Source organism: Callospermophilus lateralis, chromosome 11 (genome assembly GCF_048772815.1).
Source record: "Callospermophilus lateralis isolate mCalLat2 chromosome 11, mCalLat2.hap1, whole genome shotgun sequence".
NCBI lineage: Eukaryota > Metazoa > Chordata > Mammalia > Rodentia > Sciuridae > Callospermophilus > Callospermophilus lateralis.
The window spans coordinates 1888788-1903562 of NC_135315.1; the positions used below are offsets into that span (position 1 = coordinate 1888788).

At 49.1% G+C, this 14775-nt stretch overlaps 1 protein-coding gene across 1 annotated transcript in view; it reads right to left on the reverse strand.

The window, feature by feature from the left end:
* Positions 1-14775, reverse strand: part of Rptor (regulatory associated protein of MTOR complex 1) — a 337753-nt gene that overhangs the window by 121591 nt on the left and 201387 nt on the right. Inside the window, exon 7 of the mRNA XM_076869269.2 lies at positions 8700-8759. Coding sequence (XP_076725384.2) covers positions 8700-8759 — 60 coding nt within the window. The remainder of the gene's footprint in view (positions 1-8699; positions 8760-14775) is intronic.

A 14775-nucleotide genomic window follows, 5' to 3' on the forward strand; every position in this document is an offset into this window, starting at 1 on the left:
AACATACTAGAGAAAGGCCTGGGCGTGGGATCAGGAGAGGGATTGTGGGATGTGGCCCAGAGACACAAGGGACCTGTTGTGACAGCAGCAGAGGTTCCATGGTACACAATCTGCCACAGCATATCAAGCCATACATAAAGGGGTTATTTTATCAAATATCCTTTAATGTTGATTTAAAAACATAAAAACAACTGAAGGGGAAACTATGGCATTTTGAAACAAATAAAAACAGTGTTTCACCAGCAGACCTGCAGTATGGGTTAAAACAAACAAACAAACAAACAAACCAGTACCCTCAGATGGAAACTGAGTTACAGGAAGGAATGAACAACAGATGAGAATGTGGGAGGTAACCCAACATTAACTCTGGGGAGTAGAAATAACATTCATGGGCACAAAAGTATAAAAGGACATGAGAAGAATTGCACAGAAGTCAGGAGTCGAGTAAATGGAACTGGGGCTCAAAATCCTTGTGCTGTGTGGATGTTGCCAGATGCTAATTCAACACAGACCCAGAGGGCTCTTGAGGCCAAACCCAGCCAGCATCATGTGCTCCATAAGGCCTGTGGGCCAGGAGAGGTTCTGTACTCTTAAAGGGCTGTGGGTCTCCAACTTCCCTTCCTAGGACCCAGAGAGACCCTGGTGCACCTGTGTCACCCCTCAGCCTTGCCAAGCCTGGCTTTCCCAGGGGATACGGTCAGATAGCAGAGACACCAGACTCCATGCGCTAGCAGGCCACTGCCCAATTCTGGTTCTCCACCTCCCAGAGTCAGGTCCTCTGGGTTCTCCTGGTGGCCATGCATCCAACAGAAGGGAGGCACCCCTCCTCCTGCTAGGTATTCTGCCCACACCTAGACGGCCTCTCTTTTACCACATCCACATGGAATCTGCCCCTTGAGACTAGACATGCCTTCCCTTGTGAGAACCTTCCAGATGTGTCCTGAGCCCAGTGTAACCTTTCTCCCTGTGAACATCCCAAGCCCTACCACAGACCCCTGGTTAGGAGGTGCTACATCCATCCTTCACCCAGGGCTGAGATGGGATGGAGTCACTCAGTCCTGTGCTGGGGTCCTCCAAGCTGGAGGAGACGAAAGTAGCACGTATGTTGGAACGCACTATGCTGTGCTGCGCAGATCCCTTTTGATGACGAGGGCCAGGATTTGGGTAGCACTGTGAGGGAAATGGCAGCTCTCTGTGCTGTGTGCAGGCACGTGTGCAGCCGCTATATTTCCTGCTCTCTCTTGGAGACCCATCCGCAGTTCCAAGCCGGCACTGAGCCTCCTCCACACTCACCAATTGGGACAAACCCTGGGTGCCTTGCTGGGCATGTGTTGAGCTCAGAGGGATCCTGGTGCACCTCAACCTTAGAGGCATGCCAGGGAAGAAGCATTGATACTAGCACCACTCACCTCCAGGGTGATGCCACAGGTGATGGTGGGCACAGTTCACGGGGCCCGGGGGAGACCCTTTGCTCTGCTCAGCTCTGTGCTTCCAGGCTTGGGCCAGTGGCTGGCTTGGTCTCTGCTCTGCTGTCTCTTGGGGTTCTGTTTCCCCACTTCACCAGTCAATTAGCCTCCAGTGCCTCATTATTCAACTGGTCAGTGACTGGCACATGCTAACGAGTTACTGATTTTTCACCTTCAAGCGGCCAATATAATATATTCATGTTGCAACGAATGGTACATTTTGAGTCAAGGCTATATCTTTGGATAGTTTTCCTTTCAAACTGAATCCATACTACAAGTCTGACTTGACTGCAGAGTAAATTCTCACCTCAGCCCCAGCCTGTGCAGTGGGCCCATGTCTCTGCATACAGGCCCCCACCTGGCCACAGAGTCCACGGTATATACCCCAAGCAGGGAACAGTGTGGCTCGGCCACCCACCTGTAGGTGGTCCTCACTGTGACAGCTCAGGCCACTCACCTGCTGTACACCTCAGTCTCCCCAGTTTTAAGAGGCAGATGACAAGAGCAGCACCCTTGAAGGGCCTCGTGAGGATGTGAAGAGGGGACACAGCTAAAGCCTGGCACAGAAGGTGCTCCTACCAAGGTACAAATTCGCTTATGGTTTCAAAGCCAGAACAGAGCCCCACCTGGGTGGGGGCTTGGAGCCCAGCAGCCCTGTGGCCTATGAGCAGCAGCTGTTCTACTCTAGAGGCTGGACTGTCGGCCCCTGATAATGCGTGTTTATATAATCGATGACGATAGTGAATGATTTTTGTATGCTTTGAGGCTTCAGTGATCAGAATACTAACTAAGGGCTTTATGGAATGGGCTCAGCACCCTCGGTCCCCAGAGATTTCCAGGACCCCATGTTTCCAGCACTGTGTAAGTCCTTCATTGCCATCTGAGGGCTGAAGAATTTTCCCTAATTTCTAAGCATGGATCTCACTGCCACTCTCTCAAAGGACACGGAATATAAATAAGCAGTGTAGCAGAACAGGCTTATTCATCAGGCAGCTAGGTGAGCACAGATAATGAGAAAAGGGGGGCGGCTCAAGGAAGGCTGGCCCTGATTCATTTCCACCAGAGACAGACTCTTCCCAGCTTCAAAGACTGCCAGACAATCACATAGACACACAGACACACACACCTGTCACATCTGTCACACACACACACACACCTGTCACAACTCATCTGGTGCTGGGGCTCTTAACAAAACACCGTGCATGTCTGAGAGCAGTGACAAAGGCTAGGAAGGGCTTGCATCTGGGATCCTGGGGAACCTTCACCTGGAACAGCTTTAGGGAAGCAACCATTGGAACAGACCACAGCTACTGCAGAGCCACCTGCAGGGTCTGAAGCAGGGGGCTCTTCTGAGTTGGGGTGCAGGAGAGTCCTGGGTCTAACATGGATGTGCCAAAGCCAAGTTGCAAGTGCCTCGGCAGTTTCCTCACGTGGCCCAGGGCCACAGGCACATGTCCTCTGTCCACATGACCTTGCCCTGTGCTCCCAAAGACATCCTTCTCACTGTCCACCCATAGTGTGCCAAGGATTTGAGGCCAGAGCATTTTGGAATTGGAGCCTCGGCCATGTGTTGGCGTTTTGCTGCCCTTCAGGGCGTGCAGCAGATGACCACATGGCAAGGGGCCTTCCTGGGAAGCCTTGGCTCTGTCCCTTGGCACTGAACCAACCCAGGGCCTTGCACCAGTGCAGGTCACCCAGCCAAGGTCTTGGCCTTGGCCACCAGCAGGAGTCTGAAGCAGGGAGCTCTTCCTCTTCTCCAGTGACCAAAGGAGAAGGTTACACTGTGCCTGCAGCTGGACACCTGCGTGCTGTGAAGATGAGAGGAGGCCAAGTGGCCAAGATCATGGCTGGGTGCCCTGCACTGGTGTGATGAAGCTGTTCTTAAAGCACTCCACACAGGGAGCTGAATGAAGGAATAAAACCATATACAAAACTAAGCATTCAGAGTCCTTAAAAAGTTGGCAGAAATCAGGAATGCAAGTGGAGCCCAGCTAGCGCCTCACTCACGCTCTGCACAACACACGGCGTCCCAACAAGCACACACCCCACGCCTCTGCCCCACACCTCAGCCCACATGGACACCACACTAGGGTCCCAGGGGCTCTTCGGATGCTGTGCTGTTTTGGGGGGGATCCTCCCACATTGGTAGAGCTTGGGATTTTGTTCAGAATAACGAACAGCTAAACAATAAGGAATGAGATCAAGGAAGTGAGCAGAAGAGCCAATTTCCGTTTGTTCCTGTACCTGCAACTGAAAGTATCTCGGCTACAGTTAACCCACGCCCACATAGGCTTCCATGCTCTGTACATGAAAACCACACCAGGCAGGACAGACACAGAGAGTGGCACCATGCCACCACCCTAGGAGTCAAGCTGATGGGTGGATGCCTTCTCTGTTCCAAGGCAGATGTGACGCACACAGCTGGAAGCTCCTCTCTTAGAAAGTAGGCCAGGAAGTGGAGACACAGCGACATCACCCAACCAATTACACAAATCTTTCCCAGCAAACCTGGACAGCTTCACCAACATCACGCAAATGTTTTTATTCAAATCTCAACTATTCAAAAATTCATGTTTTGAAATATAATATGGTTCTTGAAACATTAACTACATATAAATTAAAAGAAAAAAACAAAAAAAACACTCATGCGCCTCTGTTCCCACTTGGTTCCGCCTGGCAGTGAGGAGGTGACTGGGGTGACTATGAGTCTCTGGACTCACTGTGGGGAGGACTACCCTGTCACTTCCACCCCGACTGTCATTGGATGGGAGATGACTCCAGAGAAGGCCGGCCTCCTGCTGGCTCTGAGTGGGGACAGTCTTGGATGCTCCCAGTGTGAACCCTGAGTCTGGGAGGACCTACTCTGAACCAGCTGTAGTAACAGTCCACCTGAGGAGAAGCCAGCATCCATTTTCTGACTAATTCATTTTAGGAAATTTTCTTAAAAGATGAAAGCATTTTTTCCCCCAAAACACCTTCTACTTGTCAGATGAGGCCCTGGGAGCTGGCTGGGCCAGCGGACATCACACTGTGACACCAGGGGGCTGGGCCCAGGGCTGCTAGAGAGCTGCAGCCCAGCGGAGCACCCTCATGCTCCCAGCTCTGGGAGGAGCCTGTGTTCTGGGTGCCACTTTCAGGGAAGGATCTGGGGCATTGTGCCAGGGCCTGTCATCCAGTGGCACTTTGGTGACAAGTACATTCTGTCACGTGCCAGGAGACCCGTCCTGAGCACAATGGCCCAGCACTCTGCCTAGTGGGACCTGCTGCCTGGACCACTGGCGGGGTTGACATGCGAGCAGGAGCCCAGCTGGCTGTCCAGAGGACCTCCTTGAAGGGCACAGCTGGAGAGCAGCCTGCCTGGCACCACGTCTGGTAATCCCCTGTGCCCACCCTTTCTATCTGAGCTCCATTTCCCCTACCCTCTTACATCTGACAGCAGCATTTGCTACAGTTTGGACATGGGTTAAGTGTGTCCCCCAAACCTTCCTGTGTAAAAAAATCTGATCTCCATTGTGAGGTATTAATTAAGCGGGAGGAAACTTAAAGGCATTTAAAGTTGAGACCTTTGGGAAGTGATTAGAATTTGATAGGGTCATAAGGGTGGAGCCCTGATAAAGTTTGGTTGTAAAGTGTCCCCCAAATCTCCTGTCCCCACAAGAGTCCTCAGAGGGGAAGTGAATGGACTATGAGAGCTGCAGTCTAGTTGGTCCACCCTAGTTTGAATGGACTGGCTGGTGGTAACTGGACAGCTGGGGTGGGTGTGGCTGGGGGAGGCGGGTCACCTGCAAGGGGAGCAACTGCCCTGGGCCCTTCCCCTCTCTCTGCTTCCTGACTCCACCATGAGCTGAGCAGCTTTCCTCTGCCCCTCCCCTCGCCTCAGGCCTGGAGCAGTGGAGTGGGCCTGCCATGGAGTGAGGCCGAGCCCCAGATAAACCTTCCTTCCTCCAAGTAGTTCTTTTCAGGTATTTTCGTCACTGCCATGCAAAAGCTGACTGAAACAAGCTGCTGTGATTGAACCCTGGTGGCTGTGTAAGAAGTCAGACAGATACACACACACAAGACCCTCTCTGCCTTGGGAGTCTGCCAGCAAGGTCATCACCAGATGTGGCCCCTTAATCTCGCACCTCCAGAGTGGTGGGTCAATGTAAGACTCATTTCTGTAACTTGCCCAGTCTGTGGAACAGAAAAAGAGCCACCACAGGATGCAAACCTCTATGTGAATTAAAACACAAGATCACAACATGAAAGCCCAAGTCTGACCTGGTCTCTGCTGTGTGCAGTCACAGGCCATGGGCAGCTCAGCTGTGCCTGCCACACACGGTAGGGAGGCCACACAGCCCATAGCCGAGGCCAGCTCCACACTGTAGGAGCATCGCTCATGTGCACAAAGCACTGCTGAGATCAAAGTACGCAGCCAGGCCCTGCTGGAGGACTTGGACCAGGAGCAAGGACCACACCTGTGGGGAGGAGGGAGACCCAGATGGCAAGAGGCCCCATGGGGTTTGTAGAATGCTGGTTGCTGTGGGAGCCGCACTGCACCAAGAGGTAGATAGACCTGGTCTTGAGTCCCTGAGGCAGTGAACTCTGAATCAGACTTGGAGCTGTAGGTTGTGGAAAAAAGTGTTGGGATTCCTAACTGATTGCGCAATGGCTTTCCAAGTGGCTCCGCCTGACCTGACATGTAGGTCAACGTCATCAGTCTGTATGCTCTGGTGGTGTGGAGCGGAGAAGAGGAGATGACATCAAGGCAGGCCTAGCAGGTGGCAAGCTGCGGAGTTCACCAGAACCAAGATGAACATATTCTGAGACGACATCTCCAGAAAATAATAATAAGCAGGTGAAAATAATGTGACACTTATTCTAGGAAATGTTCTCTGAACAGGAAACTCTCAGCAGCAAGAGAAGGGGCCGAGTGGACTGGGCGGGCTGCTAGGCTTTCTGATTCAAAATCACATCTAATAACTGAAAATCTTCCTTCTTATGAGGACCATAACATAAGTGGAAAAAATCTAAAAGTTTATAAAATGATAGCATTTTATTTTACATGGAGACATCTTGCAAATGACTTGTGCATCCGCTCAGAAACTGATCTAGCAGTTGTGGCTGGGCAGCTTCTGGAGCTATACATCTGGATTTCTCCTGGTGCAGAATAATTCCCAAGTACAGAATCAGTCGTGACATAAAAATATAAACATAATTCAACCACTCACAATTTAACCTCTGCCGAGCCACAAGGGAGAGCAGCAACATGGGATTTCCAGCTACAGATGCTGACTGGTGTCCATTTCGTCTGACTCAATTCAATGGCGAACACGCCTGCTGAACGGTATCAGGAGAGCAGAGTGCAGGCCTGCTCCCAGCAACCTGGCTTCAAAAGTGATTCAGTGAAGATTGGGATTCTAAGTGTCTCAACAAGCTTTTAAAACAGTAAACCTCTCCGAACCCAGAACTGTTTTTCAATTTCACAAGTGCACTTCGATACCCACTTTTCCAAAGTCCCAATGGGAACATTCAGCTGGAGGAGAATGAGCAGATGTATGAGGAACATGTTTCTCCTTTGGCCTCTGAAATCTGAAGGACTTCAGAAATGTGAGGTGACATCACAACTGTAGATTATTTTGCATACTATGTTTTTCTAAAAACACTAAACAAGTCAGAACAAAAATTATTTAGAGTCCTTCAATGCTGCTCCTCCCTCCCCTTTTTCCAAGTTCCATTTTGCTGCCCAGAGTAAACTACATGTGTTTTTTTTCCCCCCCCCCGTTTTGATTTTATGGTGCTGGGGATTGAGCCCAGGGCCTCGCACATCAAATATCCACTTTGCCACTGACCAAATACCAGCCCCCGTGTGGACCTAGTTGTCTCTTTTGTAACATGCACATTTGCACGCAGTTTGTGTCATTTGGAAAATGCATCCTACCAGGTTATTTTTTGCTTAATGGCATAAGAGACTGCCTGAGTGAGCACAAGTGCAGTTCCTGCATTCCTGCCACCGGAGCTGCGAGCATGCCACCGTGGGAAGGCAGTGTGACTGAGGGCCTCCTGTGTGAATTGTTTCCCACACACAAGGCCAGCGCTATTCCAGGGAGAACTTCAGCCAACGCTTGCTTTTCTGACCTAATGTGGTAAGCTCAGGCCTCAGCCACTGCCACATAAAATTCCATGACTGGGGCCCTGGAAACAGCCCTCTGGCAGATCAACTCCAGAACATAAGGGTTCACTCAACTCCCCATTTTTTCCACACTGTCCAGGAGTTACGAGCACATAAAAGCAAATAAATGCAGGTCAAGTTTAGCATCGGATGTACTATTTCAGATCCTAAGAGGTCAAACAGGAGATGGATGCACTGCTCGAGGAACTGGGAAGCCTGTGGGCGTGTGCACAACATGGTGCTTCGTGTGGGACACCCTGGCCAGCTTCTGGAACCTTCTGAAATCAGTCTGTTCCAAACAGTAAAACGAGCAGGGGGTGGGAAAGTTACAGAACATCAAAGGGCAAGTTTAAGTTTGAGGAAATAGGTCAAAGCGGAGCTCTGAGCCGGCTGCTGTGGGAAAGCGGAGGTGACCTGTCTTCTGCGTTGGCTTAGAGTTTGTAGGTTCTTTTTAAAGTTCAAAAGAATTTGGCTTTTTATTATTTTCTTCTAATATGGCCTCATGTGTAGCTACCTCCTACACTGAGCATAACCCACACAATCTCAGAACAAATGGATGTTCCCACACGAAAGGGCAAGATGGTGAGTAAGGAGGTCAGGCCGAGCTAGAACAGAGGAACATGGAGAGGGTCTTCCAATGAGGTTAACTTCCCAACTGACAAAAGTTGGACACAAGCAGGGACCCAATCAGACAGACACTTCTGTAGTTGTACTCCTAAGTGTGGGATCCAATAGAAAAATTAGAACAGATGCAGAGAGGACACCAATGAATAATAGTGAGGAGAGCGTGGACAGGAGGAGATAGGAAAGGAGGAAATTCCAGGGACCATAAAAAGAACAGGCCAAAACATCCCCCACTGGGATCTCAGCTCTGGGGCCCTTCTCTTCAGAGAAGTCTGTTACTGTGGCTTTTACAATAAACCTGTTGCTTGCTATCTTTGTGTCCTGTTCTTCAACTCTTTGTTGAGTAGAGACAATGAACCCAGCACTCCTAGATAGTAACACCCACAGGGTAGAAAGCGCTCCAGGAACCAACAGTCAAAGGAAGCGACCCAACCACAAGGGCTTCACAATCTACTCACTTTTCTATCAAGTCCAGTGTGACTCCAGGCACCAGGCTGACACATTTCTGCATGCAAAACCTGTAAAAAAAGGAAAGAGTGTGAGAGGCATGAATGGAAAATCTCACGTGCACCATAGCCTTCAGCAGCAGGGGGTTGAAGGCGGGTGGGCACGTCCATGGTAAACAAGCCAGCCCAGCTTCCTTCCTTCCCAAGGCTTCCAGGCTTTTAGACAGAAGAAAGCCTCACTGCCGAAGCGGTGCACTGTCAGCAGGAAGGCACTGTCTGCAGTCCATGAAGCCTGTCCCTGGAGAGGAGCTCTGAGATGCAGCAGGAACTAAATACGGCAGGAGTCGACTACACTTCCATTTTTTCCTTTAAGAAAGTGAGCTGGGGAGAGTCCTGGAGAAACGAACAAATAACCTCAAGGGACATAAAGGAAGCCAGGGGAAGACAAGCAAACACAAATCCAATTACATCTTTTTAATCACACAAAATCCTAGGTGTCAGGGCCAAGACTTCCTGCCTGCATGCAAACCCCGTCCTCAGGAGCTAGTGCAGAACCAGCAAAGCTTTGTCTCATTTGTGTGTGCTGACAGGAGGCAGGAAACCATCTTTCTTTCCTCCTGCCAGGGCACTGGCACAGAGCAGGCAGAATCGATGGAAACGTCACACAAAGGCAACTTAATGTTTTTAGCACAAGAAATATAAAATGCTTGATTTATCTAGGTTTAAAATTAAGAATAAGTAAGCCCCTTTCAAAAACTGAGGGTCCCCGACTTATGAGAGTCCAACTTGCAATCTCCCGACTTTGTGACAACGCGAGGGCAACAACGCAAGGGTAACAACTGAGGGCAGAAGCTGCACTTTGTGTTCTGATCTCTTCCGAGGGGGAAACAACCAACACTCGGCAGAGTACACTGGCCACACGGCTAAGAGGATGCTCAGGGGCCAGCTGTATTACCTGTGTTTGTCCGCTTGACCATGCTTTGAACTTACAGTGGCTTATTGGGACATTTACAAAATGCGCTCCCATGTCTCACTTGTGGACAGTGGGCCCAGGAGAAGGCCAGGCCAGGACCAGGCCACAATCAGGGTAGAACTGGAAGTTACCCTTTACAGAGGTGAGAGGACTGGGAGTATACAGACAGCAGCGGGATGAGAGGACAGAGAAACAAAGAGGAGCAGAAAGACTTAGAACCAGAAAAATAAGACACAGTCATGCAGTGTTTGCTGGGCTAATGGTGCCTCCTCTGTCCACCCTCTTGAATGAGACTGCCCAGGAACCACGGGAGCAATGCCTGGCCATGAACTCTGCTCAAGAAGCAAGGCCTGGTTGGCCTGGAGAGAGGTTGTGGCTGCAGCATTCAGTGGGTTACTATTCAAAGAACAAAAGAAGTCAACGGTTTCGCTGACAGGGAGCAGATTCCTCCTGTGAGCATACAGTCATGGCCGTGATGCTCCATCAGCCGATCAGTACTGCACAGTCCCTTCTGCTGACTTTCAGAGGGTTCTGCTTGGCCCACTTCCAGGTGCCTTTGCAGCCTCACAGCCAGGATAGACACACAAGGTCCCCACGGTGGCTTTGTGGAGCACAAGATCTCATGGTGGATAAACATGATCCACAGGAAATGCAATCTCAGGCCTGAGCCCTACACAAACCATACTACTTTGTCGTCTGTCTTTTCATCCATAATGTATTTATCGATTGGGATTTCTAGAGTCCAGTAATGACAGAATCATTTGTATCACACTAATCCTTTTGCCAATAACAATAATGAATTCTGGACAAAATATAAAAAACAACCATTTGAAAATGCCAAAGAACAAACAAACACAGGTAGAAACTGGGAGTGCCATGACCCTTACAAAAAGGATCTCTTTAGATGAGTCACCCCAGCAGACACTGCGACTCACGCAGCACTCAGCTCAGGGGCAGCAGGTTGGCTGGGCCAAGGAGCTGGAGGTCAGGAGTTCAGGCTGCCAGAAAATTACAGGGAATAACTTTAGAAAGGAAGGAGCCAAAACACAAGCTTTCTGCAAGGCCTTGGCTGACACCCAAACCCACGCAGGACAAGACTCCAAGGATTCTACAGCAGACAGCGGGGAAGCTGAAAATGTGGGCGAAGATTTCAGGATCTCCTGCCTCTCAGAAGAAAGGGAGGGAGATCAAGTCCTGCCGAGTTAGAAGGCCTTTCCATGGACACACGAGGGGATCAACCCTTAGTTACAAGCCACGTACAGGGTTAAGAGCTGAACATTGAACTAAGAGTGCAGCTGAAGGGAGCAGCTCTGCGAGCAAGCCTCTGCAAAACCAGCTCATCTCCTGAAAGCCCGAGTCCAGCCCTGGGACCAGACCTCTGCAGGTTTACCTCGCCTCCTGCAGGTGCAGAGCTCAGAGAAGAGAGCACAACCGAGAGCCTGTAATGCCTGGTTTCAGACAGCATGCTATCAGAAACCAACAGAAAAAAACAGTTTGTACAAGTAGATTCACAGGTGGCCACATTTCAGAACTGGCAGATGAAAACCTTTTAAAATTATATATATATAAAAAAATGTTGATTACTGAGAAATTAGCATGATCAAAAAACACTGAAAATATAAATTCTCTTTTTTTTATGGCCGGGGGTGAGGGTGGTACCGGGGATTGATCTCAGGGTCACTTGACCACTGAGCCACATCCACAGTCCTATTTTGTGTTTTACTTAGAGACAGGGTCTCCCTGAGTTGCTTAGCACCTCGCTTTTGCTGAGGCTGGCTTTGAACTCACAATCCTCCTGCCTCAGTCTCCCAAGTCACTGGGATTACAAGCATGTGTCAGCATGCATGGCTGTAAATTCTCGTAAATGAGAAATTAAAACAAAGGCATCACACACACAACTTTAAACTATAGACAGTATGGTTACTTGACTGAGGGTGGCATGGCCAATTCAATGAAATCTACAAAACTCACTTCTGCCAATAACACCTCTTCTCACTGCATTAGAATTGTAACACCTGTTTTCATTTTTCACACTCCTTCCTTCCCTTGCACAGGAGTATCGCTGGGCAATAAAAGGCTCTGTGCAAAAGTAGAGGTAACAACAATGGCTCAAAATACCCACAAACCAGGTTATTAATGATTAAGGAAACAGCTGATTCTTATTAGTTCTCACTACAAGCATTTGCTGTTCTGTGTTTAATTCTCACAACCTTCTGTGAGGGATTCCATCTGTAAATTAGGAACATTAAGTGAAGCTGGGGAATACCAAAGACAGGTGCAGAGGTGGAGGCTGAGGCAGGAGGATGGCTGGGGCCCAGGAGCTCAGGCCAAGCATTTGGCTAGAGCTAATCTTATAAAAAAAAAAAAAAAAAAAAAGTGAAGTATGAAAGAATGGAAAGACATGAAAAGCTTTCAGAAAGAAAGATCATTTTTCAGGTAAACAAGAGTCAGATTAACATAGAATGCAAGAAGACAATGGAGGAGTATTTTAATTTACTAAAGAAAAAGAACTTATAACCCAGAATCTCATGTCCAGCCAAACTGATGTTCAAATGTGGGAGCAAGATAAACTATTGTCAAGCACACAGGCTGCAGGGGACTTCCCATCAAGACCCCAGGGAAGACAGCCTGGGACAGCAAGCTCAGGTGAGAGGACAGAGACCTCAGGTGCAGGTCTCATGTGCCAAGAGATGTGAAGAAAAGATGATGTGCAAGTTGGCCTGTTTGCTGTCTTAAAACAAGGTGCACAAAGCAAAGGAGCAGGGGCACCATCTACCATAACCTGGATTGAAATCCCAGATAACGAAGTGTCCGGTGGGGGATACCAGCAGAGGACTACTCTTACCAAGGTGTGTCCACAACCCCTATAATCAACACAAAGAGCACAAAAGGCCAACAGAAAACTGGCAAAGGACATGAACAGGCATCCCAAAGACAAGGAAGCACATGGCCACTAAACACACAAATGGATGTGCAGCGACACAGACAAGAGAAATGCAAGCCCAGGCCACATGGAGTCTTCTTATACACTGTCAGTCAGTAAGTGCAAAAGCTGAGTGACTCTGTTGGCCCTGGAAAGGATGGTGGTCTGCAGCATGCCTTCAATACTGCAACAAGAGAGGAAGACAGTGCAACCATTCTGCCTTTGTATCCTAAGAGTGAAGATTCCCTTCAACTACAACCTCACGACTCGATTCTTCAGTAGGTAAGAAATTCTAGCACATGTTCAATAGAACATGTGAAAAGAATGCGCATGGCAGCAGGCTCCTACCAGCAGAAGGAAGACACAGTGCTTAGTGTCCAGCTGTGCCAGGGGAAGCCCATGTCCCTGAGTGAGGATCAGTCCACAGCAGCTGCACACCCAGTCAGAGTGAATACCAGCAATGTGGCTCGGTGAGCACATAGCCTTCACCACACAGAGTCTGGACAAAGGAACAGTTGCAGTGAGACAGGCACAAGGAACAACGCACCCAGCACTCGGGTGGGGAGGGCAAGGCAGGCAGCCTGGGCACTAATGAGGAGGTACTGCCGAGGTCTGGGTTCAGGGTGGGCAGTGGGCTTGAGGGCGTTTATCAGACGATGAAAATAAGACTTCACTCACTCAACAGCTGGAGTCAGGCCAGCTACAGACCGGAGATGAGCGTGACCTAGAGGACCAGGACAAATTCAATTGTGTGCATCAATCTTCAGTGACATCAGGAGTGGGAAGGCGCCCAGGGCCACCCTGCAATCTGTGAAACTCTGACCGATGTACTCTCGCCTCCCTTTTTTGCATTCAGATGATCAAAAATGGCTCTGAGTGTGTCTGTGTATAATCTGTCACAATCATAAAGCTTTTGGCAGCCTAGAACTCAATCTGTGAGGTACGCCATATACAAAGAACACAAGATTTGTGAGTCTGAAGATTTAGAAAGTTAAGGCCCTATAACCAAGGCCCAGTTAGGAAAGGGAGGGGGCATTCCCAAACCAACAAGGCCCGCATGTCCTCCCCAAGGCCCTAGCCCTCGCCCTCTACAGAGGTCGCTTCCTTTCCAGGGCGCTGATTTGGACGTACGGTCCACCTTGTCATCAGCCACCTCACATAAATGGGTTTTATTTTTGATTTTTGCAAAGTTGCGATTTGAATCCTACATCAGTCATGTAAACTTGCTGCCTCTTTAGAATGTGTACAGGCCTTCCCCTTCCTCACCTGATCATTTCATGGACTAGCACTGCCGGGAGAGACTGCCCAGAGGACAGGAGTGCTGGTTACCATAGTGGGCATCTCACTGCAGGGCACTGGGCCTCAGGGCAAGTGCTCTGGCAGGAGGAAACTTCTCCTGGCGGAGGAAGTATTTATTCCACCATCCTTATGCCACAGTTTTCATTAAAATTCACTTTTAGTTTTATTAAAAACATCTTCTCTTTTGACCCACTAGGGCAGTGAACTGTACTAATGGATGGACAGACAAAGTCACCCACACAGGTTGATGTGACTCCACGGGGCTAGCGTCTGGGATTCCCCTGGCACACTGCAGGAGTCCACCCACTGCCGCCGAGCTCATCCGGGTGGGTGCGTGTGTGTGAATTCCTCAGGCTGGATATTCTGGTGAAGGTAACTTTAATAGGGGAGCTTACACTTATTGAAATATGACATGCTTAAATGCTGTTTCATTACCATTTGTTCTACATTTCAAGAATAATTATCTGTATGAATCCTCGTTGCTTTATTGTTCTTACTTCTCATTTTTTATTACTTTTCATTTCCCATAACACCTATTCTACTGACAAGTGATCTTAAAGTCACTTAAATTTTGCAACTGAATTATTTGATTTCTTAAAGTGTTTCCTTCTCTTTGTTTGCTCTCTTCATCTCTGTATCATCCTGCCATCTATATTAATATCTACCTTTTGTTCCACCACAACCCCCCTTCCTGTGACTTCATGGAGGGGACAGAGCAACTGCTGCCTGAGACCCAGCTTCAGGACCTCTTCCTCTGGTGCTGTGCTGTATCACACCCCTTTCTAGATGGCAGGGCGTTTCCATGGTCCTTGTCCACATCCTTTTTCCTCTCTGGCTGTCCTAGGTAGAGGGATCTGTCCTGGGTCTGCTGGCTTGTCTAATGTGAACTGTGC